The sequence below is a fragment of the Juglans microcarpa x Juglans regia genome, chromosome 3D (assembly GCF_004785595.1).
Source record: "Juglans microcarpa x Juglans regia isolate MS1-56 chromosome 3D, Jm3101_v1.0, whole genome shotgun sequence".
NCBI lineage: Eukaryota > Viridiplantae > Streptophyta > Magnoliopsida > Fagales > Juglandaceae > Juglans > Juglans microcarpa x Juglans regia.
This window is the reverse complement of record NC_054598.1, coordinates 14,052,097-14,080,070: the sequence shown is the minus strand read 5'-3', so window position 1 is coordinate 14,080,070 and position 27,974 is coordinate 14,052,097. Positions and strand designations below refer to the sequence as shown.

General features: G+C 38.5%; 1 protein-coding gene across 3 annotated transcripts; it reads right to left on the bottom strand.

The window, feature by feature from the left end:
- Positions 1-3,080: 3,080 nt before the first annotated feature.
- Positions 3,081-26,229, bottom strand: LOC121254806 (chaperone protein dnaJ 16-like). Of its 3 annotated transcripts, XR_005938719.1 has the most exons (13): positions 25,802-26,229; positions 23,586-23,709; positions 23,336-23,418; positions 23,116-23,227; positions 22,904-23,008; positions 6,094-6,144; positions 5,030-5,119; positions 4,843-4,951; positions 4,595-4,743; positions 4,448-4,501; positions 4,074-4,297; positions 3,806-3,989; positions 3,081-3,485 (listed from the first exon to the last, which is right to left on the bottom strand). XR_005938719.1 is itself a non-coding variant. In XM_041154965.1 (12 exons), the coding sequence occupies exons 1-11, from the start codon at positions 25,936-25,938 to the stop codon at positions 4,079-4,081; spliced, it is 1,233 nt and encodes a 410-aa protein (XP_041010899.1). In that variant the 5' UTR covers positions 25,939-26,229; the 3' UTR covers positions 3,607-3,989; positions 4,074-4,078. The 3 variants fall into 3 exon arrangements, 2 of the variants coding, with proteins under 2 accessions (XP_041010899.1, XP_041010900.1); XM_041154965.1 differs by lacking the exon at positions 3,081-3,485 and having other exon boundaries at positions 3,607-3,989; XM_041154966.1 differs by lacking the exon at positions 3,081-3,485 and having other exon boundaries at positions 3,607-3,978.
- Positions 26,230-27,974: the final 1,745 nt, after the last annotated feature.

Here is a 27,974-nt window from a genome sequence, read left to right as displayed (position 1 = left end):
TTTTTTTTTTTTTTTTTTTTTTTTTTTTTTTTTTTTTTTTAACAGGAAAAAAAAGAGAGGATAAAAAAAAACACCATACAAATCTCAAGCATATGCGAAAAAAAAAAACTGGAAGCAATTCATAAAATAGCTCTGATACCAATGTTAGAATGCACAGCGGAAAAAGTACCTCAAGCTCAGCTTCAAGAATTGCTCCACGAGTTTTTCCAGATTGATAAACTCCAAGCGTTTCCTCTTAGTGGCGAAAGTGTACTACGTAGTATGGAACTAGAGTAACACTTACAAATCCACAGCCTAAGTATTTTATCAAGAGAGAACAAAAAGAGAGAGAGTCTTTTTTTTTTCTATTTTTCTTTTTCTGGATAGGTATCATCAAAACACAATTGAGGAGGACTATATATAGTCCTCCTATGCACGGCTGGCCTTAAAGGCCAGCCTTCAATAGTCTTGTGTAACGCATGGCTTTAAGCCATGCGTTACACAAGATACGTTACAAGTAACGTTACTTGTAACGTTACAAGTAACGCATGGAGGGGTCAGCCCCACGTGGGCGCCCCTCCAACTAATACTTCCTTTGCATAGAAAATAGTTATCATCGATACCAACGCAAACGTCCAATGGCTCACAAAGTAATAAAGCTGGCAACTTCTGCATGTCTTGCCGAAAGGGAAGTAACAAACACAAATGGTCGCCAACTGGCCTAGGCAAAACTCATCAATATATAAAATGTTGTTGATGGGTTGAAGCTAGAAGCAACAGATTTCGAAGCCAACGTGCATCAGAGCGCGCATCGATCTTCAAAGGTGATACATACAAAACATAACATGGCTTCTCCCAATACCGCAGTAGCATTTTTTGCAGCATGTTTTGCAGTTCTGGTTATGGTGATTGCTGCACATAGTGATGACTCGTACCTCTGGTCTCCTGCTCCTGCCCCTACCCCAAATGCTTCCACGACCGTCCTCCCATATTCAACAATGTCGACTGGATTCCTTGCCTTGATTGTTACTTTTCTTGTAGTGATCGGGGCGAGGCTCTAAGCATGGTTGTCTTGGCAGCTCGATATCGATCACTTCGTGGTTTGGTGTTTTTGTTGTTATTTGCGTGCACGGCAACTTGGGAATTTCACTTATTAGCTTATAAGTTTAACTACGTATAAACGTACCTTTCCTTTGCTATGAAATTTCGTGCGTGGGATCGACAATTGGAAAAGCATATGCTTTTTTTGTTGTCGATGATGTCTATTAGTAATGCATGTGCTTATTAATAAAAGAATTCTCATTCATCATCGCATGAACTTTGAGGAATTATCAGGAATGGGCGGGCTACTAGCTAGCTCGCCACGCATCTTTCCTTTGTTAATAAGTAAGCCATGCACTCCTAATGAAAAAATAAAAAAACCTCAGCAATTTGCACTTTCAAGAATATCTTAATAAAAAATGCTTCTTGCAACCATCTGGGGGAGTCGGCGCGCAATCGTGGACCCCGTGGAAAATGAAATGTCGCATTTTCATTTTGGGATGAATTCAAGCAAACTTCGACTGAACTGGCGGGAGAAACAAAACCTGATGCACGAAACAATGTGTTTCACTTTTTTTTTTGCAAAAAAAAACACCGTTTTTATGAGACACCCCCCCCCCCCCCCCCCCCCCCCCCCCCCCCCCCCCCCCCCCCCCCTTTCTCCTGCTTGTTTCTCCTTTGTCTCTCCGAAACTACTCTTCTTCTCTCCCACAAACCTCACTGACCAAGATAGAACACCATATTGATTATTTTTAATTTAATTTCAGTGGTACCAAGTCGATGGAACAGTACCATTCGAGTCAAATCCTCAAGGGTAAAGGAAAAAAGGAAAAAAATGAAGGGGGAAAAAACCTACAGGCTGCACATGATTCTCAGCTGTGAACGGGCCATTCGCCTAATAAATACTTTGTAAAATGTGATATATATTTTCCTACTTAATAATTGTTACCAATGCGAGTCTATTTGTAAGGCTTTTCACTTTGCAAGTGAATGATAGGATCTTGGTTTTCTAAAAACCAACATAAAAGAAAAGAAAAAGGCTAAACAAACAGTCGGTCTCCAAGAACACGCAATATTAACATTATACATGGATATCTCAACAAAATGTGATCACATTACAATATGCATATTTACTATTATTGGAGGGTATCCCAGGTCCAAATAAAAAGAGAGAGGAAGAGGAGACAAAGAGAGGACAAGAGAAAAGAGACTGTCAGGGAAAAAAGAAGGAAGAAACAAAAAAGAAGAGAAAATGGAGAAAGTAGCTAGGGAAAGCAAGTCAGGCACACCAATGGGCAACGAGGAGTGAAATGAAGCTGTCATCCCTCACCACTCCCAAGGTCAGGGATAAAAAGGAATCAAACCGGACTTCAACAGGGGCTGGTACTTCTTATTCTTCAACCTTACGATACGAGCTCCAACAACGATATCTCTACCAGAAGATAGTCATCTGATATCTATTGTACAGTGATGATGAGAAACTATGTTTTAGTATTATAGTATATTGTGTGTTTTTTTAAAGCATGTGTGTATTTTTTTAAAATACTAAAACTAAAACACACACAAATGTTAAAAAAAAAAAACATTTCGGTACACTTTCGGTATGCTTTATCGGTGGACAAAACATTTTCCCTTGCTAAAAGCCCTAGAAGTCACAAATATCGTGGCCGAGTTTGGGAGGACATTGCAAAAGCAACCATCTACGGCATTTACATTCCTACATTCCTCGAGGGAAAATACGTATTGGTACTACAAATTCTAGCCGAGAGTAACTGTAAACCAAATGATAGAATTCATTTAATGAGGAGCTCAATATAAAATATTTTGAATATACTTGATCACAGCGTGAAGGGTCTATATATTCTTGTATATTTGAAGTGACTTTATAAACCAACCACTTTAAATATTTGATGGAAGTGGGATTTATAGAATTTAAAATCTAGAAATCATTTCTATTTTTTAGATAATAAATGGCAATTTCTATATTTTAGATAGTGATAAATGGTAATATGATAATCCTTCTAATAAAAGGGTGCAACACTATCTTCTACTCGAGACAATTACAATCAAAAAAATTTATTTTTCATTTATCTGTCAATCGTTTAATGATATATCTAAAAATTCAATTGTTAAAAAACAAATAAAAAAATAGCAAACAGCACCTTTGAAATACGAAGTACGAACGGTTTGAGTTGGACCCAAGGAAAAAGGCAACAATTTCTGCAAGGATTTCGAACTCCGGAGTAAATCTGTAGTTCCCAGTCATCTGAATAAGGAAGCTATGATATATAATTTCCGTTTCCATCCGAAGCCATCCACATTGATTCTAATTATCAACAAGATCACGCAGGGAATGCTTTCAGATTACAGGGCCAACCGTGCGCATTAAGTATTCTTGAAGCAGAAGATAATGGTCAAGGCTAGGAAGTATGTAGCACCACGCCTTCAATGAAGGGCTGCTGAACCTGAATAAACCGAAAACAAAACAGCTCCTGATCTATCCCTACTGATTCCCTAAGGTAAATTAACCACATTTAGGGAAAACAAATGAAATCGAACTGCTTGCTACGAGCTACCCATGACCTGGAAGCAGGAATTTCTTGCCATATTTTCCCATTTTCTTTAACCCAAAAAATACATCCCTTTCAACAAGTTGCGGAAATGAAAAGTACATGAATAAATTAGGCAATTTACAGGTATTATGGCCAGCCATAGCGATACTGAGAGAAAATAGCAAGAGAATGGCCAAGGTAATGGAAAGGAAGAAGGAAGGAAAGAACCCTACATTACAACGAGCGATATTGTCACCCTTGAAATGCTAGAATGAGCCATTTCAGCGGAATCATCAAGATCAATATACTAGGTTGCTGCAATTGCTTATTAGCCTCGTACTTTGCGTGTGGAGATGCCAAACCATTGCAACGGATATATGAGTGCAGGCTGCCTGATTTAGTTTCACTGGAGCATTCCTAATAATTTAATCAATATGGTAAACCAATATCAAAATGGGAACGCAACATGTCCACAAAGAAATGGTATGTTACAAATCTCACCCTCTTCAGCAAGGCTTTCTCTTGTCAACCTTCATGTGAATATTATACCATTTCTTTTTCTTAGGCCGATCCCTTGTTGTAGATCTCTTCTCTCTCACCTCTTCATCTTCTTTGGCTTCCTTGAAGGAACCTTTGTTCTTGCTCTTACTGGTACTCCGCTTCATTGGAGCAGCAGTTGTGTACGATGCATGTATTTCATTCCTTTGCTTGAGAAGCTCATCAATCTGTAAAAGAAGCACACAGCAAGAGCAAGCAAAATCAACGTACTGAAACCTCACTTCTGAAACGGAGCTTAGGCTTCTTTTTTTTTTCTTTTCTTTTTTTTTTTTTTTTTTTTTTTTTTTATGGTAAGAGTATAGGCATGACAAACTCACTGCTTGCATTTCTTGTGCATATCTACTAGTCATCTCAGTAAATTGTGCCAGAACCTGTTAACACAGTGAAAATTAACAAAAAGAAATATTTGTGTGTGTGTGTGTGTGTGTACAAAGCATACACAATGATTATTTCCAAGTCTAGACCTCTCGGTATTCAGTTTCAAACTTTGATATTTCCACTCTTTTTGTTAGAATTTGAGCTTCGACAGCTCTAAGATACTCCTTCTCTTCTCTGTAAGGTGCAGCACAAAGAGCCTCTATTGTGTAACTTGCACTTTTAAAAAAGTTGTCACCTGGAATAAATAGACCAGAAGAGTAAGGTGGTTGTCAGGTTCAATGCATGCAGTCAAGAAATATAATAAGCTTAACGGGAAACACCTCAACTAACTGACCATAAACAGCAAAGAAATGGGTGCCAGCCTTCAGTTCAGTTATTTCGCATGGCTGAAATCCATCCAGCTTTTTGAAGAAGGCAGCATCAGGATCTTTTGCAGCAGCCATCTGGTGCAAAGAGAAACCAAAAATCAGACAAAAAATTATGGACACGATAGAAGTTGAAGAGTATATTCATCAGCTCACTGAAGTTGTCGTCTGATCCAATCGATAAACAGGAAAGCCAAGAAAATACATTCCAGCAGATGTGATCTTTCCCGTCTTGACACTTTCCTCCTACAGGAATAATTGTATATAACTTGAGCATAAGAAACAGACTGTTATATACCATGCAAAGCAGCAAATGGCAACAGCATGAGAAAGGGCTAATTTGTGCCTTAAGGTCCTAAAACATATAACCCACCCGTGGGTAGCCCAAGTGGTAAGGGCGAACTTGTGTGAATGAGCCCCATGTCACAGGTTCAATTCCCCCTGGGATTAAACTATGATTTAAGTGGGAGGCCATGGTAATGGGTTGCTGTGCTTGTCTCCCCGGCAGTTTAGGTTCCATGGGTGAGTCCTAAGGACTCTACCGTGGGGTGGTTCCTCCGTCATAAAAAAAAGGTCCTTAAAACATATATGATACATTACGAGGGTTCATTTGTGATGCAAAAGATATCAATGATCATAGTTGTTACCCTATGATGTTTGTGTGGGTATATACAGCAGTGCAGCTGCTAAATACAAGCAATGTAACCCTGTTCTTCATCACCCCCACTCTCTCTCTCTCTCACAGATACACACACACGCATGCATGCGCACACAGAACGTTTTATTAAGGTGCTGACATTCTGTGCTAGATAAACCTAGCTATTTCAAGAGAAAAGCAACTACAAAATTTAGTTTTTTCAATAGGGTTAGATCATTCAAGGAAGGCAATAAGATCTGCGAATGTAAGAGATGTAAACAATAAATTGGATAGAACTTATGCCCAGACACACAAAGGGACACAAGCACATGATCTTGCAAAATCAAAAGATTGAAATCACATTTGAAAACCTTAACACTTCAATTATTGTCATCTGTCAATCACTCTACTATGCTTCAAAGCTCATTAGGAAAAACTAAAACAGAGATTTATAACTGCTCAATGATGCTCTTTTCATAAGTAAATGTGACCAGGAATACCAGCAGTTATCAGTTAACATTGGACAAAACTGCTCAATGATCCTTAACCCAAATGAAATGAGAGAATAAGAAATGCTTGATACCTGCAGCGCTAGGCTTAATCCACCATTCTCTTCCTGATCGAAGTACAATAACTGTAAAAAGCTAATATATTAGTGACAATAATGATGATGATTCACAAACAAAAAATACTATTATTTAGGTAATTCCTCAGCATATATTGTTCACCCAAATGCCGAGTACATTGTACATCTAGCATAATATAGATTTTAGACCAACAAAATAAACTATAATTCTTCAAAGTCAATGACAGAGTCAAAGTTCACAAATACAGGATATAGATTAAACTTCAGAGTTTAAATGTCAGAACCCATGTGAAACTGAGTAGAAATAGTATACACTAACACCATAGAAAGTGATTAAGAAAGGGTCTCTGATTTATTTTTTATTTTTCCTTTTCCCAGCTGGCATGGTAAAGAAGAAGCTCCCAGATCATTGTACATTTTCCAAAAACCATGACACAAGTATCACAGCAGCACGGACTCAATTGCATTAGAAATGGAAAAATGCATGCCCTTGTTACAGTCTCAAGTTGAAACAGGTGAACTTTGCAGTTAGACAATGAAATCAAGCACCATATTTTTTTTATAAGTTAAAACAAAGACTACATATTTTAAAACATAATATTTAGTAATAATGACAAGCCAGACTGTCCGCACGCTTATTTGTGGAACTGACCAGTAAAAAACGTAGAAGACACAGAACTGCAAAATTGTCCCTGGGCTGAATTATTATCCTTTCGGATCATTTTGAAAGGCCTAGGGAGTGGAAAGGAAAGGGTTCAAGCTTCAGCAAAGAAAATAGGAATCGACGGTCTAATTCCAAGGCTGTGACCAAAAGTGGTCTATCGGCAAGCAAGAATGAAGATTAAGGCCTCGTTTGAATAGTGAGATGAGATGCGATGATCTGTGAATAATAGTGAAATGGTTTATGAATAGTAGTAAAATGGTTTGAGTTAAAATATTATAAAATTAAAAAATTGTTATAATATAATTTTTATTTTGGGATTTGAAAAAGTTGAGTTATTTTTTGTGTTTTATTTAGAAGTTTGGGAAAGTTGTAATGATTAAGTAATGATTAGATCAAAAAGTTAAAAATTTAAAATTGAAAAGTGTTTGTATTTGTGGTGTAGCTCACCACTCTACTCTTTAGGAAAGCAAAAATGTGTGTGTGAGAGAGAGAGGACCTAAATGGCAATCAAAGAGGAAGGCTTCGTTTGATTATATAGATGAGATGAGATGAGATGAGATGAGAAATCTGTAAATAGTAGTGAGATAGTTTGTGGATAGTAGTAAAATGGTTTGAGTTCAGATGTTTTATAGAGTTTTGAGAAATGAAAGAAAAAAAGTTGAATAAAAATATTATAAAATTAAAATATTATTTTTGTTTTGAGATTTTGAAAAAGTTGAATTTTTTTTTTTTTTTTTTTTTTTTTTTTTAAGTTTGGGAAAGTTATAATGATTATGTATAATTAGATGAAAAAATTGAAAATTGAAAATTGAAAAATGTTTGTGTTTAAATGGTGTTTGGTATGGGTGACAATATATGATACAACCCGTGAACCCAACACGAACAAGACACAAAATTAGTAGATTTAGATTCGGTATTAATGGATTCAGGTCAAAATAGATTAACCCGTTCAGACACGATTAATAAGCGGGTCAACCCGCTTAACCCAAAATCAAACCGCAATAACCCTTTTAAATTTTATTTCAAAATTACAATTTTATTATTGTTGGATTGTAATATTGATATTTTTCAATATGCTTATGTTTTTATTATTGGGATGGTAATTTTGGACCAATGCACATTTTTGTTATTGTAGAGTTTGTAATATTGGTTTTATTCTAAGTTAAAATTTGAAAAATATTAATACTTTTTGTTAGTAAGTAGTCTTATTTTATTTTAAATATTGTGGCTACTAATACAAATATATTTTAATTTTTATGTGAAATTATATTAATCAGGTCAAATGAGTTATGCGTGTTAATTCAACCCATTTACATGAAAGGGGTTGAAATGAGTCGTGTCCTATCAATCTATTAATTATTAAACGGGTCAAAACGGGTAAACCGACACAACCCATTATTTAAATAGGTTGGATTAAGATTTGAATGTTTGACTCGTTTAGTTAAACAGATTGGGTTCGGATTGATTCGTATAGTCGAATGTCCATGATTTGACACAACACGAACAAGAATTGTCATCCCTAGTGTTTGGATTTTGAGATGGATTGAGACCATCTATGAAACCAAACGGGTCCGAGAAAAACACCTATAGGATTATGCCTCCGAAGTACCATAACAGGTAAACCAAGGAACATTACTTAATATGCAAGTTAAATTGATTGATAATAAAACTTTGACATGAATTTATTAAATATAATAATAACTGGAATTCAAGGTGCTTCAACCATGGAAGCCTCATGTTTTGAAAGTAAACAAGGAAAACTATTACTGTCTTTTGTTTCCTCTGTAATTTTAACCATGAAGAAGTTACCTCAATCGCTTAAAAGTTATTCCAAAAATGTTAAAAACAAGCCAACCTTCGTAAGACTTGAAAACACACAAACCAATAATAAACAAGCCAACCTTCATAAGACTGGAAATAGAGATTATTCCAAATCTCTATGAATGATTTCTGGTCTAATAGCAGCAGTGTGTTGGTGGCCATTAAGCAGTGAGACAAAGATCTGGTTTCACCTTTTGGCTGTCAACTACATTCTTATAGACTTTGATTGAGTGGGATCGCTTTGCACATAGAGAGTATATTAGGCTTTCGATGGAAGAAGATGGTGAAGATGTTTCTCTCTCCTAAAGTTTTTCTCTCCATACACATGTAAGATGGGTGTAATATTCCAGTGATCTACGTCAGAATTAATATTCTATTAGCCATTTTCTGAGTTCTCAATGGTTACTTGATAAGGATGGGGTATTCAAAACACTTAATAATAGAAACAAAGGTGTTCAAATTATCCTTGGAGGGGGGAAGATACTTTCATACCACCCAGAGAAGCAAGAAGGCCATCAAGGAGATGGTTTTCAGCCATACTAGTGCTCGTTGGTTAGCAAACACAATGGAAGAGTGCTCACTACTACATGGAAGAAAAGATTTTTTTCAAGACATATCGCATTGGGACTACAACACTGGTTGCGCATCGGCAAGCCAATGCTTTTGGATGTTACATGGAAACCACTGATTATGGTGACAGAGGACGTCGAGGCATGATAGTGATACCGGAAGGGATGGAAGGTAGGGGTTGAAAAAGCATGTCTAAGGAGATAAAGCATTCTTTGTCCATACTACCGGCAAATAAGGTCCCTGTGGTGACTTAAGGAGATAGGAAGTGGAAGAAGACGAGCAAGTAGACCAGAACGTACGCAAAGGTTGCAATGGGCGGTGGTGAAGGAAGAAAGGCGATAGTACAAAGTGGTATGAGTCAACGTTACAACAAGGAGAAAAGGACAAAAAGAAATAGGTAGGAGGGGAGGTGTACAACTGTAGAGAGGTATTGTCGTTGTGCTATACCTGAAAGAGGTGGTGGAGGCATGTCCGATGTTTGCACAATGGAAAGTGAGGAGCAGAGGGTACTGTTTGGACTAAAGGAGGAAATCCCAAGTGTGAAAGGGGAAATTCATCTACTAAAGAAGGTTGTAGAAGATTTTATAAGTAAAGTGGACAGAGGCTTGAACTCTAATCTGGGCTTGGGCCTAGGCCTAAGCCTGGGCTTGGGCCAAGGTGCTAAAAAGAAAGATGGGCCTAGGTCAAGGCTGAATCCCCCTAGGGTTGATACAGGTAAAGCCAAACTTGGCTTGGGCTTGGGCCTGGGCCGGACAAGCCCATCTCGCTCACCCAAAATGGGATGGCACCTAAAATGGACTGGGCTTACGCCCAAAGGACTTCACAGTTCAAAATGGGATCTTTGTCCACTTCCAGGCCCACGATGACGTCGGCACAGCGGCCAGAGGTGTTTCTGACTCCTATTCCAGCAAGTCAGGGGTAGTTCCCGACCGAAACCTAGCGCCAAGACTAATTGAGAAAGAAAGATAGACAGCACACAAGGCGATTTACTGGAAGTGCTGATGCCCTATGGGATGTCACAGATCAATGTGCCGGTGAAATCTGGGCTGCCTCCCATCACCGCAGTTGCAAGATTGACGTCCCCGACGCTGGACACAGAGATTACACCTCAGTGTTTGGTGGATGTGAGGGTCGCAATGTCGTTGGGAGGTCAGAAACAAGGGGGATATCACAGAAAGGGTAGCCGAAGAGTTCTGTGAAGGAGATCGACCACAACATAGTATAGATGTCTATTTTGGCGTTGGAAAAAAACCTAGTAATGGCAACAACCTGTTCCGTTGTTTCAAAAAGTGAGGCATCAATGAGTGATAACGTGAATGAGAGGTGGGAGGTAGAAGGGGAATGAACATTGGTTCTTTCTGGGTCCAACATGGGCAAGGAGGAGAGGTGTTTATTGTGGTTTCTCTCTCTCCTTTTTTCTCTCCGTACATAATAGCTTCCAAAAATATTTCACATCTAAGATGATAACTGGGTTTTGAGTTATTATGGTGACTTAAGTATGGGTTATCCTATAGAGGTGGTGATTGAATCCAAATGTTTTATTTTGTCAAAGTCTGGGGGTGGAATGCTGCGAGTCATCGAAAGAAATAGGAAGTCAGAACATGTGGTTCTGTTTGGTCCATCTTCAGTGCAGTGGCTTGGGAAGGTGCTAGAGGAGAGTATGAAAGGAGGATGAAAGGAGGTGTATTCAGCAACTAGAGATGGATATTGTAGTATTATCGCCCAACGTTGCTCAAATCGTAGATGAAGATATCTTGAGGTTGCTGAGTATAACCAGGGGGGGAGAAGAAATGTCTTGTGCATTCCAGAAGGTGAGAATGGTTGGGGGTGGAGGAAGATGAGGGAGGTGCTGCTTGTGATGGGTCGAATGTTGTCAAGGGGGAGATGAGGCACCAAACACGGTCGTATAAGGAGGCACTCTCTTCGACGATGCCGAACGTGGTGAGGAAGGGTGACGGTGGCTGGAGGGGCACTGTCAGGGGAGTTGGGTGTCGTGAAGCTCCGTCGAAGCAATATGGTGTGTTGAGCCATTCACTTGGCAGAAGTTCTGTGGCATGTCAGGACGTATGGGAGGTACGTAGGACGCTGCTGGAGGTACAAGGGCAGTTACGGATGCTGCAGAAGGACATGGCTGAAGTACTTGAGGTTGGCAGTCTGTTTAAGGTAAGAGATGAAAAGAGGAATTTAAAAGGCAAACGAAAGGTTATGGGTGATGGGCTTAGAAAAGCCCACAATGAGACCCAGCTGAGAATTAAAGTTGGTAAGGGTCGGGGTTTTTGGCGTCAGACGGGTGAGCATTTTCGGTCTAAGGCCAGTTTGAAGTCTTCGTCAAGCTCAGGCCCTTGTGATGGGGCTGGGCCGTCTAAGCCCAAGGCCCATTGTGATGGGCCTGGGTTCGGGGCGAGCCTACCCCAGTCCATGGAAGGTCCACGAGACATCGTGAGCCCCAAACCTGCGTGTCCTGCCGAGTTACAAAGTCTCGGCTTTGTGCTGGAAAGTGTGCCGTCGACGAAGGATCAGGTGAAGGTTGCACAGACGGCGCCGACGAAGGGGATGGGGTCACCGATGATGGGCCGCCGGTGTGCTGTGCGCAAAAGGCACTAGTGGAGTTCGGATCGCGTTTCTCTCCCCCAAAGGAAGCTCAGACGTCGCCGATGGTTGGAGGAGACGCAGGTCTTGCTACGGCGAACTTGTCTATCAAGTTGTATGAGGATTTAGAGGTGGCTGAGGAGGAGGATGGTTCGGTTGACTTTATGCATTCGGTGGAGGATGAGTTGTTTCTCCCTGAGTCGTGTGACCAGCTTTTGCATTCGGTGGAGGATGAATTTTTTCTCCCTCAGGTGCGTGATCAGGTGGGCTTGTAAGGGATTTCGGCGGGCGAAGTGTTCCAGAATTTTCAGATTGATAGGAGGGGGGTTCCTATTCCATTAAACTAGTACTATCCAACCCAAGCCTTAGATTGGGTCATAAATAAGGTGAAAGAGATCCAACATTACATGGGGATTAATTGTGAAAGGTATGAAGAGCAGTTCATAGCACTGTTAACTACTATGGAAGTTGGACATCAACAAAAAAGGAAAGGGGATTCGAAGAAGAATCGGGAGCTGAAAAAATTGGCGTGGTCGATGAAGTCGGAGGGAAGTTCCAATAGGAGTAGGGTAAAAGGGAAGGGATTGGCTGTTCCCAAATGAAGCCTAAGATTGTGTGTTGAAATGTGCGTAGGCTTAACGAGGTAGATAAGCGCCACCGGGTTCAACACTTGCTTTGTGAGTGGAAAGCGGACATTGTGTGTTTACAGGAGACGAAGTTGAAAATGATAGATAGAAAGATTGTGTGAAGTTTATGGAGTGGTGTTCATGTGGATTGGGTTTACTTGGCCTCTATAGGGGCATCGGGAGAAATTGTGGTGATGTGAGATAGGAGGGTGGTGGAGAAATTGGAAGAATTTATAGGGAAATATATGATAGCGTGCTCCTTTAAAAGTGTGTTCGATAATTTCTTATGGGCTTTTGCAGGTGTCTATGGTCCTAATCTAGACGCTGACAGAGGATTATTGTGGGATGACCTAGCAGGAGTACATAGTTGGTGGGATCTTCCATGGTGTATTGGGAGTGATTTCAATGTTGTGAGATTTCTAAGTGAAAGCTTCAGAAGAAGAAGAATGAAGCCTGCAAGTTTGGAGTTCTCTGAGTGTATGTTTGACTTGAATTTGATAGACCTTCCTCTTGCAGGGGGCCCTGCCACATGGTCAAATAACCAGACTTGATCTCGCTTGGATCGCTTTTTAATTTCACCTGAGTGGGAAAGCCATTTTCCTGAGGTATGGCAAAAGCGTTTGGTACGCTTAAATTCGGATCACTGGCCTATTTTGCTAGATTGCGGAGGCATTCATAGTGGGAGACGATACTTTAAGTTCGAGAATATGTGGTTGAAATCAGAAGGTTTTGTGGAGAGGGTTAAACAATGGTGGATTTCTTATCAGTTCAATGGTACACCTAGTTTCATTTTTGCGAACAAGATGAATGCCTTAAAAAGATACCTGAAGGAGTGGAATAAACAGTCGTTTGGAGACATAAGAGAGAACAAAAATATCAAGTGGTTGGAGATTCAGGAGTTAGATAGACTTCAAGATGGGAGGCCACTTTCTGAGGAGGATCAATCACAAAGAACTGTGTTGGTCTCAGATCTTGAGAGAATTATTTTACAAGAAGATATGTCTTGGTGTCAAAAGTCAAGAGCATTATAGTTAAAGGAAGGGGATCGGAGTACGAAGTTTTTCCATTGCATTGCAAACTCGCATAGAAGAAACAATAACATAAAGGTACTGAAAATTGAAGGGGTGGAGTGTAGGGAAGAGGAAGTTATTAAAGATCATGTTACTGATTTCTTTGAGAAGCTCCTTACTGAGCAGGTGGGGTGGAGGCCTACTCTTGATGGGTTGGTTTTTGACACCATTGAGACGGGAGATGTAGCTAGGATGGAGAGGGCTTTTGAGGAGAACGAGGTGTATGATGTAGTAAGGAATATGGTAAAAGATAATGCCCCCGGACCTGATGGTTTCTCTATGGGGTTTTTCCAAGATTGTTGGGAGGTGATAAAAGATGATCTTATGAAGGTGTTTCAGGAGTTGTACTCGGTTGGGAAATTTGAGAAAAGTCTTAACAGCACTCTCCTTGCTTTAATACCTAAAAAGGTGGGGGCGTGTGAGATTACGGATTATTGGCCTATTAGTCTGGTGAATGGAGTCTACAAGATTATTTCTAAAGTACTAGCTAATCGGTTGAGTGTGGTGTTGGGGAAGATTGTTACTAAGCCTCAAAATACTTTTGTAAATGGTAGACAGATTCTTGATGCGGTTCTTATTGCTAATGAATGTCTAGACAGTAGATTGAAGGCTGGGAGTTCAGGGATTCTGTGCAAGTTAGATATGGAAAAGGCGTATGATCATGTTAATTGGGATTTTCTTCTGTTTTTACTGGATAAGTGTGGTTTTGGGGAGAGATGGAGGTCATGGATCAGCTAGTATATTTCCACGACAAGATTCTTTATATTGATCAATGGCAGCCCAGAAGGTTTTTTTGCGAGTTCTCGTGGCCTGAGACAAGGGGATCCGTTATCTCCCCTACTTTTTGTCATTGTGATGGAGGCACTAAGCAGGATGATCTCGGCTTTGGTGGCTAATGGTTTTGTAAATGGTTTTCAGGTTGGATCCTCGAGTAGGGGTATTACTACTATTTCTCATTTGTTGTTTGCAGATGATACGCTTATTATGTGTGAGGACAATCCCGATCAGTTGCGTGCTGTGAAGGCGTTGCTTCTTTATTTTGAAGCTGTGTCTAACTTAAAAGTGAACTATGATAAATCCGAGTTGGTGCCGATTGGAGGAGTCCAGAATGTCCGAGAGTTGGCAGGGATATTGGGTTGTAAGATAGCGTCTCTTCCGATGATGTACCTGGGACTACCGTAGGGTATAAATTCAAGGACTTGCACGATATGGGATACGGTGATTGAAAAAATAGAAAGGAGATTGGCAGGTTGGAAGAGAATGTACTTGTCGAAAAGGGGCCGGATGACGTTGATCAAGAGTACACTTTCTAACCTACCCACCTATTTCTTGTCTTTATTCCCTATACCGGCAAGTGTGGCCGGTAGACTTCAGAAGCTTCAAAGAGATTTTCTGTGGGGTGGTTTAGGAGAGGACTTTAAATTTCATTTAGCCAGGTGGGAGAAGGTTTGCCGTCCTATCTCCAGTGGCGGTTTGGGTATCAGAAACTTGAGATTGTTTAATCAGGCGTTACTTGAAAAATGGTTGTGGCGTTATACTAAAGAACCGGAAGCCTTATGGAAAGTAGTGATTGAGAAGAAGTATGGTGGTTTAGGGGAGGATTGGTGTATTGGAGAAGTTAGAGGCACCTATGGAGTGAGGCTATGGAAACATATAAGAAGAGGGTGGGAGGCATTCCATCATCATACTCGGTTTCAGCTGGGTACAGGGTCCAGGATCAGATTTTGGAAGGATGCTTGGTGTGGTAACAGTGCCCTTCAAGATTTGTTTCCTTTACTTTTCCTGATTGCAAGTGATAAAAGATGCTACAGTGGCGGAGGATATGGGAAGTGCGGGTGGGAGTACACAATGGAATATCAATTTCATCCGGGCAGCACAAGACTGGGAGGTAGAGAGTTTTGTAGATTTGTATAGTCTGTTGTATTCTTGTCATCCGAATGTCCAGCAGGAAGATGGTTTGTGGTGGACTCCTGCAGGGAGGGGTATTCACAGTTAGATCCTTTTATAAGGTTCTCACACAAGAACCTGAGATACAATTTCCTTGGAGAAGACTTTGGAAGAACAAGACTCCACCCAAAGCTTCCTTTTTTGTGTGGACAGCATCCTTAGGTAAGATTCTCACTACAGATAATCTGAGAAAGAGGAGGATAATCATTACAGACTGGTGCTGTATGTGTAAAAGTGGGGGTGAATCGGTAAATCATCTACTTTTACATTATGAGGTTGCTAGGTCTCTCTGGTATGAGGTGCTCAATAGAATGGATCTAGCGTGGGTGATGCCAGAATCTGTGATGGAAATGTTGGCAAGCTGGACCCCTATTCGATGTGTGCAACAGATCAAAACGGTTTGGAAAATGATTCCGATTTGTATCATGTGGTGCTTGTGGAAGAAACGCAATGAGCGGACATTTGAAGACAGAGAGATCTATAACGGAGCTTAAAATTTTCTTTTTTAGGACTCTTTGTACTTGGGCTATTGCTGTAGACTTCAATGGCATGAACTTTCATGATTTCTTAGTTTCTAATGAGCCTACGTAGATAGGGCATAATGACCTTTGTAACTGGCACTTTGTTGCCCATTATTGAATTAATAATACTTGTTTACCTATCAAAAAAAAAAAAACATGGGCAAGGAGCTACAACAAAATGAGGACAGACTCCAGCATTCTTCCACACTCACCTGAAGGAAGATTCCTTGCCATTTTGATAATATGGAAGGTAAGGAAGCTGGGGATGATCCTATCCTTATTTGTACTATTCCTCCTTGTTTATCCTCAGATTGGGTCATGCAAAAAGAGAGTTGTGTAGGGATCTCCTGCGAGGGTTTTGAAGAACAATTCAAGGCACTCCTAACAACAATTGAGGCAAGACATTATCACCATGGTATGGGGTCAAAACGAAACAAGGAGTCGAGGATGCTATCTTGGTCTATTAATTATGAAGGAAATGAAGGGAGTGCAAACCGAGGAAGGAACAAAGGGAGGGTTGTAGTTGTTGATATGTGAAGCCCAAACTTCTTATTTGGAATGTTAAGGGGTTGAACGAGATAAATAAATGCCTCCGCATAAAAACTTTTTTAAGAAAACGAAAGGTGGACATCATTGGTTTGATGAAGACTAAATTGAAGCTTATCACAAGTATTATCCGGAATATTTGGGGCTCGATGCCCTATGGGATGTCACAGATCAATGCGCCGATGAACTCTGGGCTGCCTCTCATCGCCACGGCTGTGAGATTGACGTCCTCGACGCTGGACACAGAGATTACGCCTCAGTGTTTGGTGGATGTGAGGGTCGCAATGTCACTAGGAGGTCAAAAACAATGGGGGATATCACAGAAAGGGTTTGGAGAGAGTTTTGTGCAAGAAATCGACCACAACATAGTACAGATGTCTATCGACCACAACATAGTACAGATGTCTATTCTAGCGTTGAAAAAAAAAACATAGTAATCACTACAACCTGTTATGTCGTTTCGGAAAGTGAGGCATCAATGGGTGATAACGTGAATGAGAGGGGGGAGGTAGAAGGGAAAGGACCATTGGTTCTATTTGGGTCCAACATGGGCGAGGAGCTACAACAGAATGATGAAGGGAGATTCCAACATGCTTCTACACTCGCCTCAGGGATGATTCCTCGCCATTTTGATAATATGGCATTAAGAAAGATAAGGATGATCCTATCCCTATTTGTATTGTTCCTTCTTGTTTATCCTCAAATTGTGTCATGCAAAAAGTTGAGAAATTCATAGTTGTGTAGGGATCTCCTATGAGGGTTTTGAAGATCAATTCAAGGCACTACTAACAGCAATTGAGGCAGGACACTACCACCATGGTATGGGGTCAAAACGAAACAGAGAGTTGAGGAGACTATCTTGGTCTATTAATTATGAAGGAAAAGAGGAGAGTGAAGCCAAGGAAGGAACAAAGGGAGGGTTGTAGTTGTTGATAAATGAAGCCCAAACTTCTTATTTGGAATGTTAGGGAGTTGAATAAGATAGATAAATGCCTCCGAATAAAAAAATTGTTAAGACAATGGAAAGTGGATATCATTTGTTTGATGAAGACTAAATTGAGACTTATCACAAGAAGTATTATCCGAAGTATATGGGGCTGTTAGTAAGTATGCTGATCATATCTAGCTTTGAATGGGGCGTCGAGTGGAGTCTAGGTAACGTGGGGTAAAAGGGTGGAGGAGAATCTCGACGAGTTTGTAGGGAAATACTCGATAGGGTGTTTGTTTACAAATTCTAAAGACGGTTTTTTGTGGGCCTTTGCTAGGGTTTATGGTCCTGGTCCTAATTTGGATAGCAAGAGGCAGTTATTATGGGAAGAGCTCGCAGGATTGTGTACTTGGTGGGATGTCCCATGGTATATTGGCAAGGATTTCAATGTGACAAGATTCCTGAGTGAGATATCGGGGAAGGGACGATAAAACCATGCTTCATATTCAAGATGGATCTTATGGACATCCCTCTTGCTGGGGGTACATCTACATGGTCTAATAATCATGTCTGGTCTAGATTGGACAAATTTCTTATATCCTCATCTTGAGACCTATATTTTCCAGATGTATGACAGAAAAGACTACCACGGATATGTTTAGATCACTTTCCTATACTGTTGGATTGTGGAGGCATCCAAGGGGGACAAAGGCACTTTAAATTCGAGAACATGTGGATAAAAACTTATGGGTTTGTGTAATTGATTAGACGATAGTGGAGCTCATACCAGTTATAGGGCCCTCCGAGCGTCATATTGGTCGGTAAATTGAAAGCTTTGAAGAAGGATTTGAAATCGTGGAACGAACAAGTATTTGGCAATGTAGAACTACAAAAGAAGACCTTACTACAAGAGTTACAAAGATTAGAGGGTGTAGAAGTAGAGAACACCCGCAAAAGCCAATCTCACGACATCTATTATGGCATTTACCAAAGCAATTGCAATTAAGTCATTCAAACCTACTTTTGGAAAATCAAGTCATTTCAGATTTAAAAAGGGTGATCCGAATGGAGGAGATTTCTTGGAGGCAAAAGTCAAGGGCATTGTGGCTTAGGGAGGGGGATAAATGTACAAAAAAATTTCACCAGGTTGCCAACTCATATAAGAGGAATAATGACATCGAGACCATGACCATAGATAGCTATGTTTCTTCAGACCAATCAATGATCAAGGATCATATTGCTAGACATTTTGAAGAACTGCTTTCAGAACCTTTTGATTGGAGGCCTAGATTAGATGGTCTATCTTTTGAGGCAATTGATCAGACAAGTATGATTTGGCTTGAGAGACCCTTTGAAGAGAAAGAGGTACAACAAGTAGTTAGGAAAATGAATCGAGGCAAAGCTTCGGGCCCTAATGGTTTTACTATGCCATTTTTTTCAGACTTGTTGGGATGTGGTGAAAGAGGATGACATGCGGTTATTTCATGAATATTTCACTTTTGAGAAATTTCAGAAGAGTTTAAATGCTACATTTATTGCACTTGTCCCTAAAAAGGTTGGTGCAATAGAGGTACAAGAGTTCTATTCTATTAGTCTTGTGTAGGGGTGCTACCCGTACCATACGATTAAGGCAAGGCAATCCATTAACAGTAAGTCTCACATTGCTTAAGTATAACCATTATATTGCCTTGGCCTCCTATATAAAAGTTGGCCTAGAAGGCCAAGGCAATCCATTAACTTAAATACTTCAAGTTTTAACAAATTATATATATTTATATACAATATATTTATATAAATATTAAAAATATAATTTTTTTTTATATTAAATAGGGGGAGGGGTGTGGAGCGGGGTGCGGGCCCTGCTAGGATCAGCCCGACCCCTAACCCTGCTAGGCACCTTCCATGTGGGGCGGGGCCCCCACTGCCCACCCCTAGTCTTGTGGGCAATATGTACAAGATAATTTCAAAATTTCTTGCTAATAGGAAGAGCACAGTCATGGATAGAATCATCTCTGTCTCAAAATGCATTTGTTAGGGGTAGACAAATATTGGATTCATTCCTTATCGCTAACAAATGTTTGGACAGCAGGATTAAGTCAGAAGTCCCAAGTATTTTCTGCAAACTAACATGGAGAAGGCTTATGATCACTTTAATTTTTTATTTGTTGAGGAGATGTGATTTTGGGGAGAGATGGAGGGTGTGGATGAGGCAATGTGTCAACGGTTCACTTCTTGGTCTTGGTGAATGGTGTGATCCCGTAGGTTTCTTTAACAGTTTGCAGGGGTTGCGACAAGGTGATCCATTATCACCCCTCTTATTTGTTATTGTCATGGAAGCCTTGAGCAGAATGTTGTCGGTTTCAGTTGAGGGTGGTTTTTCTCAAGTTATTTAGTGGGGAATACCAACCATGGCTCTACCATTATTTCGCGGTCATAATCTTCACTAAGGATGTTGTCTATAGAAAAACAAAATAGCCTTAGGAGGTGCTTCACTCTGTCAAATGCTCTTCCAAGGAAAATAATTACTAGTTTAAGTAGTGAGAACCTCATAGAAAGAGCATACAAAAAAATTTCCTTTGCTAGGTCACCACACCAACTTATCCACCACTGTATCAACAGGTCCAGTGTATAGCAAGTTAAAAAACTCAACAAGGACGAGGGGTGTAAATCGATCTGGTCCGGTCCAGGGGGTGGTCCATCATTTTCCTCGAATCAAACCGGTAGCTATCGGTCCATTCGGTCTGGCCCCATTATTTTGTTATTTTTTTTATCTTTTTTTTTCTTCAAATAAATTAATAATAATAAATTATTTAAATTACTAAACTAAAATTAAGTGAATTATTAATATGGATTATGTAAATAATTCATTAAAAAAATATTTTACTATAATTATATTTATGATGGTTAATGAATATCAAATAATTTCATTGTAAATAGATTATTCATACTAGCTTGCAACTTAGTTATTTAAAAAAAAAATTACCTGATTATTTTAATTAAGTATAAATAGTAGAGTATGTATGAATGTATGATATATTAACTATTTACATATAATGATATAAATTATCACATGATTTATGATTTATTATTAATTGATAGCATATATTATTTTATATTTTATATGGTCAATGATAATAAATTTGAAGAAAAATACATCATTAACTTATATAATTACTATATAAAAATAATATATTAAATTATTAAAAATATTTTTAAAATATATATAGGAGTTCGGTCCAGTTTGGTCCAAAATTTGTAGACCTTAGGACTAGACCGAATTTTTTCGGTCCACAATTTGTGGGACTGAGACCGACTGGTCTCAACTTCAGTCCAGTCGGTTTTTCCAATCCGGACCGAACTCTTTACACCCCTAACAAGGACACCTACTTCCCAATCATGTGCCTTTCTAATGAAGCTAACATTCCATTGCTACGAACCATTAGTAATTTCCTGCAAGTCAGCCACCAAAGCATCTTGTTCCCATGCCATTCTGCAAATAGAGGGATAGGCATCCTTAAGAACCATATCTCCAACCCAAACATCATGCCAAAATTGATTCTATTGCCATCCCCATACATAGCCTAATGTCGCTAGAGAAAGACCACAACCCTTGCCGAATATGCTTCAAAAAACTTACTCCATATGCCCCCTAACTTCATTAGAACACCAACCCCTCCTTACTCTCATATACTTAGTATCAATCACCACCTTCCATAATGCTTCCCTCTCATAATTATATCTCCACAACCATTTCCCAATAAGAGCCTTATTAAAGGCCATCAAATTACAAACCCCCAACTCGCCACCCCACATTGGAGAGCACACCTTGTCTCATCCAACTAAGTGAAACTTAGGCCTCGTTTGTTTTGAGAGATGAAACACAAAATTTTGAAAACTTCTCTAAGTTTTGTACGGTCAGACACTCTCTGAAAACAAACACCCACTTTTTATCTCATCTCATTTCATCTCTCATTATTTTATCACTATTCATCAACTGTACTATACATAGAAAAAGTTGTCAGTGGGCCTATCTTTTCTTTCTTTCGGCAGCAAATAGTGGGTCCCAATGGCAGTAACGCCGAAATGTGTGAAAAAAAAATAGAAGCAAGTGGTAAACAAAAAAGGCCGAAATGTTAGGGGGGAAAAAAAAAGAAGCAAAAGGCAAGTGGTAAATGGAAAACAAAAAAAATGTTAGAAAACAAAAAACAAAAAAAAAAACAAAACGCAAGTGGTAAACGGAAAACAAAAAAAAAAAAAAAAAAAAGGCAACGCAACAAAGCCTAAGAAAAAGCAAAAAAAAAAAAAAAAAAAACCAAGACCCAAGTGGGTCGCACTACCATAAATGCTTCACAAAAAAGTCAAACTAATCTCATCTCATCTCTATAAACAAACACAATTTTATTTTATCTCATCTTATCTATACTCAACATATCTCAATACTATTCACACATCTCAAAAAATCTCATCTCATCTCTGAAAACAAACGAGACATTCGATGCCGTTTAAATAGTGAGTTAAAATGAAAATTGAAAATTGAATAAAATATTATTAAAATATTATTTTCTAATATTATTATTGTTTTAGAAATTGAAAACGTTGAATTGTTTATTATATTTTGTATGGGAATTTGAAAAAATTGTAATGATAAAATGAGATAAAACGTTTTCACTATCCAAACAGGACCTTAAACTAATCACCAAGTTCACTCCACAGAAAATGTCGTTGGAGCTTCTCAATCTAAAAGGCAACACTAGCTAGAAGAGGAAATAATGGCAAGAAATATGTGGGAAATGTTTGAGAGGGTACTCTTTATTAATGTAATTCAACCCCCTTTAGACAAATACAACATTTTTCCACCTAGCCAGCCTACGCTCTATTTTCTTTAACACATCATCCCAAATAGTCTTGGCTTTGAATGTTGCTCACAATAAAAGGCCAAGATACTTCATAGGCAGCAAAGAGACCATACAGCCCAATATGTTGGCCAACCCCCTAACAATGCACACGTTACCCACAGCAACCAGCTCCGTTTTAGAGAGATTTATTTTTAAACTGAAGACCGCTTCAAAATAAAGCAAGATAGCCTTTAAAGATTGAATATGACCTTGATTTGTCTCACAAAATAACAATGTGTCATCTACTAAATAGTTGGAGAGGGATCACGGAGATACCATAGATCGCATTTGTGTGGAAGATGGCTCCCATTTTTCTACTTTGGTGCATCTGAAGTGAAAGAAATGATAGAAATTGCAAGGATCATGAGCGCTCCTTGGAAGAGTTTAAGAGTTTTTTCTGGAAGACTTTACTTATGTGGGCCATTGCTATAGACTTGAATGGTCTCAACTTCTATGATTTCCTTGTAACCACTTCTAGTTCCTAAATAGGTGTAATTACATGTATACTTCCTGTGTACTTAGGCTATGTCTATCTCTATATCAATAAAACATCTTCTTACTTATAAAAAAAATAATAAAATTGAAAGAGCATGCAGTTTTTATTGCATGTGAGTTAGAGGGTTTATTAACCTTGAACTTGCTTTTGTCTGACGACTGCACTCGACATACAAATCCAGCTCGAGCTTCCTCTTCTGTTATTGTAACAGAATAGAAGTGAGCAGACTGCTTCTCAACCTGTTATTAAAAAAATATTAAAAAGCAAAAAAGTCAAATCAGCAATACTACAACTGGTACGGGCAAGGTATTGAAAGAGAGAGACAATTGGAGTAAGAATAGTTCACCTTCTTAGATATAGGTTGCCCCAATGGAAGTGGGCGAAGGGTGATCACACCATTAAGTGCCTCCTCCAAGACTGTTGCTGATACAGTGGTCTTGATCGGCACACCAAGTTTACTGTTATGTAGAAAATAGTGAAAATAATACTAGTGCATAGAGCTCATGAAATTCAAAGAGAAGATTTTCACCATTAAAAACAAGAAAAGGAAATAGTTAGTCAGATACCTAAAAAGTGCAGCAAACATGGTGTTCACAGCTCCCAAACTTGAAAGATCTAACTCCAAGTCTTGACTTCCTGAATCAACAGCCTAGGCAAAAAACAACATATCATGTTCCACACCAGCTTTCAATAGTGAGCTAATCATAAAACAAATTATTGCAATCTTAATGAATTGTAAGTAACCCAGTAGGGACACAGTTGACTTCTTGACTTACGGAGAGTTAGCAATGTCAAAAAATGGCATCAATATCTCACCTCAAAGCCAGCTGTGTCATACTGGCGTCGTTTGTCTGGATCAGACAAGATATTATAGGAAAAGGTGACCTCCTTAAACATATCAGCTGCTTCAGGATCATTTGCATTCTTATCAGGATGGTACCTGAAGATATCATGTGCAATGCTTTAGGATCATTTGCATTATAGCACAATTAGCCTATTTGACAATCTGAACCACATTTGTTTGGAGCAGTGGAAGAATATTGCAGAAATATTGGCAACACAAAATGTAGAAAACATGAACTATAACTAAATACAACCAGTTAAAAATTACCATAATCCACAGACAATAAAACTTTGACTGAAAACCCATTAACTTCAAAAGGCAAACCTCAGGGAGCTATCGATCTGATGTTACAATGAATCAGTGACACTCCAACATCTCTTAAGTGCTCTACATCTGGCACATAAAGCAAATATTCCTAGATGGGAATGTGTTTCTGGTCAGATTTCTCTAACTTGTCAAAATATAGAAATAAAATACGCGGATAAACCACTGCTGGATAGAAATCAGGGTTTTAAGGGGGAACACAGTTGTCATGTACTGGGATATTTTCCTTAATTTGCTTTTTGCTATCATATTTAGCGTTGATGGAAATACAGAAATACAGATGCTCTACAATGAGATCATTTGGAGGTTTGATAGATCTAACACCTGCCATCACATGACATAAGTCCAAATCCCCGTAACATATAGGTTCACATGTACGCCAGCACTTCTATTGACTTTTGATTCACACAATCTGGAGTAGCATCACTTTTAGTGACTATTGATTCACACAGTTTTTTTTTCTATCAGTAACTATTGATTCACACAGTTTGGAGTAGGATCATTGCTTTAACTAGGCATTCACCTCTTTTTTGGGAAACAACAGGCTTTGTTTTAGGTTTTGCACCACACAATATTCAATTAGATGTTTACAATGGGGTTTGCTAACTCTTATCTTCCACGTCCTGTTTAAACAATTGCCACCATCGTGAATTGCTGAGACATCTTCAGTTTAAAGGATGAACTGTTTTCTCTCCCCGATCTCTCTCTCACACATGAAACCCCCATCGAAATTCCCTTCTTCTTCATAGATCACCAGAGAAAGGGAGAAACTCCCCTCCCTCTGATAAAACTAGACCAACCCTTTCCTCTTCCCCCACCTCCTTTTGCTTGTTTCTCCACTCTTTAGTTCACTTTTCTCTTTTATCTCTCGAGATATTAGAGGCTAGATCTAGGGCACTTGGTACATCTTCTCACTGCATATCAACCACCAATGGAAGCACCACATCACCTTCAACCCCCACCAAGCACTGTAACATTCCATCCCATAGGTGTGTAGCCGCTACACGAGTGAGTGGCCCATTTTTAGCCTTTTTTACATCACTCTCTCGTTGCTGACCACCAGTTGGTTCTCTAGCCTTGTTTTTCTAATTTATTGGTCAGACAGGATTTTTTCTTGACTTCTTTTTCCATAGACTTAGAAACTCATATTTACACTTATCCACCACCCACATGCCCCATTGGAGGTACCATCTTTTCCGGCTCCACCACCCCAATAACCAGCTCCAGCTTTTGGCCAGAGCAAGGATAACACACATCGCATCCAGTACACATGGCCACCATGCTCTGCTGCCGCAGATCACCTGCCATCTCCATTTGCCAGGATCTTCATGCTTCTCCTTATGCTACTTTTACCAGGAGCTAACTTAGAATGCTCTCCAAGGATGCGGGATGTAACGTTCGGATTAGCAAAACTGCCATATCCAGGATTAGCAATAAATTCGGAAATCACTGTGTTCTGAAAGCACAATGTTCTGCGGCTTCTTCCCATCTACAGTAAAGATGAGCTAAATCGAGCAAAATGCTTACATTATACACATATAATTAAGATATGTATGACATTCAAATACGACATTAGGCAATAAAAACTCCAGTTTTCGATTAAATACCATCTAAAATGTACGGCAATCAGAAACCTTTCATTTGTCCACACCAAAATTCTAAAGAATTAAAAGACTCAAAAACTCTGAACCGCAAAATCTCCAACACTAACTTATTCAACTTCAAGGAAGACAAAGTCGAGCAATAATAACACATGATTCAAACTTACCCCCCCCCCCCCCCCCAAAAAAAAAAAAAAGCAAAAACTTAGAAATAATGCCTATATGTAGATGAAAATAATTTGAAATATACAGTTGTAACATACTTAAGAGCCATCCTTCTGTAGGCGCTTTTGATTTCTTGATCCGTGGAGTTCCGCGAGACGCTGAGAACCTCGTAGGGGTCCCGCCGAAGCAGCTTGGCAGCATCATGCTTCTCAGATTTCGATCTGTTGGTCGGCATTCTCCAAAGTATTCGGTTATTCTTCGTTAAAACCCTAGAAATACTACCGAACCCCCCCTCCTCACTCCAAAAGAAAAAAATAACACAAAAGTTCAGGAACTTGGAAGCCCAACTTTTTCTGAATTGTCTCTCATTCTCCACGAACTATCTCATAGATCATCATGCGTGGCTTTCGAAGCTGGGACACCCCAGGCTACGAGAGAGAGAGACACTCCACTCCAAGCTGGAAGCTCGGAAGATAGAGAGAGAGAGAGAGAGAGAGAGAGAGAGCAAGACGATAAATTGGAGGGGAAATTACAAATCAGTAGGTGTTTTATTATTTTTATATTAAACTTTTAAAAAATTTTGAAAACGAAATTTGCTTTCGGGTAAAGTACGCAGGGGGTGCGTAACACGCACGAGAACTGCTGATGCGGTTGCCACGTGGGCAGTCCGGAGTGAGCGTGGTGGATCAGAGGCTGAGAGCTCATGTTGGGAGGGGTGCGTAGTACGCATAAAGGCGTACGGAAGAGTGTGTCGGACGGAATTGAAGAGGCTCTTTGGTTCAAATAAATAAAAATAAATAAACAAGTAAATGGTTGGGGTTTGGGATTTGAGTGATTTTTAGGCATAATCAATGCCAAAAAGGGTAGAGTACTGAAATCGCAATCAGTGGTTGGGCCAAACAGAAACTTGACCTCAACCATGACATCATTTACGTTGACACTGTTATTACTCTTTTGGGAGTATATATTTATGTTACTGTTTTTATTTCTCGAGTTTTCTGGGACGCCAACGGTTTAGGCATTCTAATGCTCGAGTTGAATTAAATTAAGATAAAATAATTTTTGATAAGTTAAATAAAATATTATTATTATTTTAAAATTAAAAAAAATTAGATTATTTATTATATTTTTTAAAAAAATTTGAAAAATTTATAATAATCAAATAAGATAAGATGAGTTAAGAGTATTTATATATTAAAAATGAGAACTCTTTTGTTTTCTGATAAAATGAGTTAAAATAAAAGTTAAAAATTGAATAAAATATTCTTATAATATATTTTTTTAATAATATTTTTGTTTTAAAATTTTAAAAAAATGAATTATTTATTTTATTTTATGTAAAAATTTGAGAAAGGTGTAATGATTAAATGAAATGAGATGAAAAGTTTTGTAAAAATGAATTAAAAATCTATCTCGAAAATGACAAATTTTTTCATAATTTGAGAATTTGACATAACACGAGATTCTTCGTTTGGTTTCTAAACTCATCTCAACTCATCATTACAATTTTTTCAAATTTAAAAACAAAATATAATAAATAATTCAACTTTTTCAAATTTTAAAATAATAATAATATTAAAAAATAATATTCTAATAATATTTTATTATCTCAACTCAATTCAGTTTAACATCCAAACGCAATCAAGAAGTAAAATTGATTCAATATACAACACAAATTACAAAGGATATTGAAGAGGGAGAGTGTATAGTTGTCAGTGTAATTTTGTAGTCTAATTTATGATGACATGTGACATTAGTGTGTAACAAATGTATATATCCCTGAAGAAATGGATGGCCTGGAGCATTGATGAGATATTGCTGCATCATTGTGTTTATTATTTTGAAAAAGTTCTTTTCGTATAATGAACTTTTCGTATAATTGGGATTATAATTATTAGAGTCGGTACATGGATCAATTGAGCTCATCGTGATGTCTGTCGTTATGAATAATATTATATACAACACTACACTACTATCTCATTTTTATCTCATTATGAAAGATGTGATATATTTATCATTATTAGATAATAAAAAATTATCTAATAATTGATTATCTAATGATGATAAATATATCACATCTTATATAATAAGATAAAAACGAGATAGTGATGTGATGTATAGAATTTTCTCTATTATATTTATTATTATATATGGTAGTATTTTTTTAGAGAAACTTGCATTTGTTGTTTGGTTAACAGAATCATTTACACTCATGTAATCTATCATCAAAATTAAAAATCTTTTATTTTTAAAGTATTGTTTAATAATGGA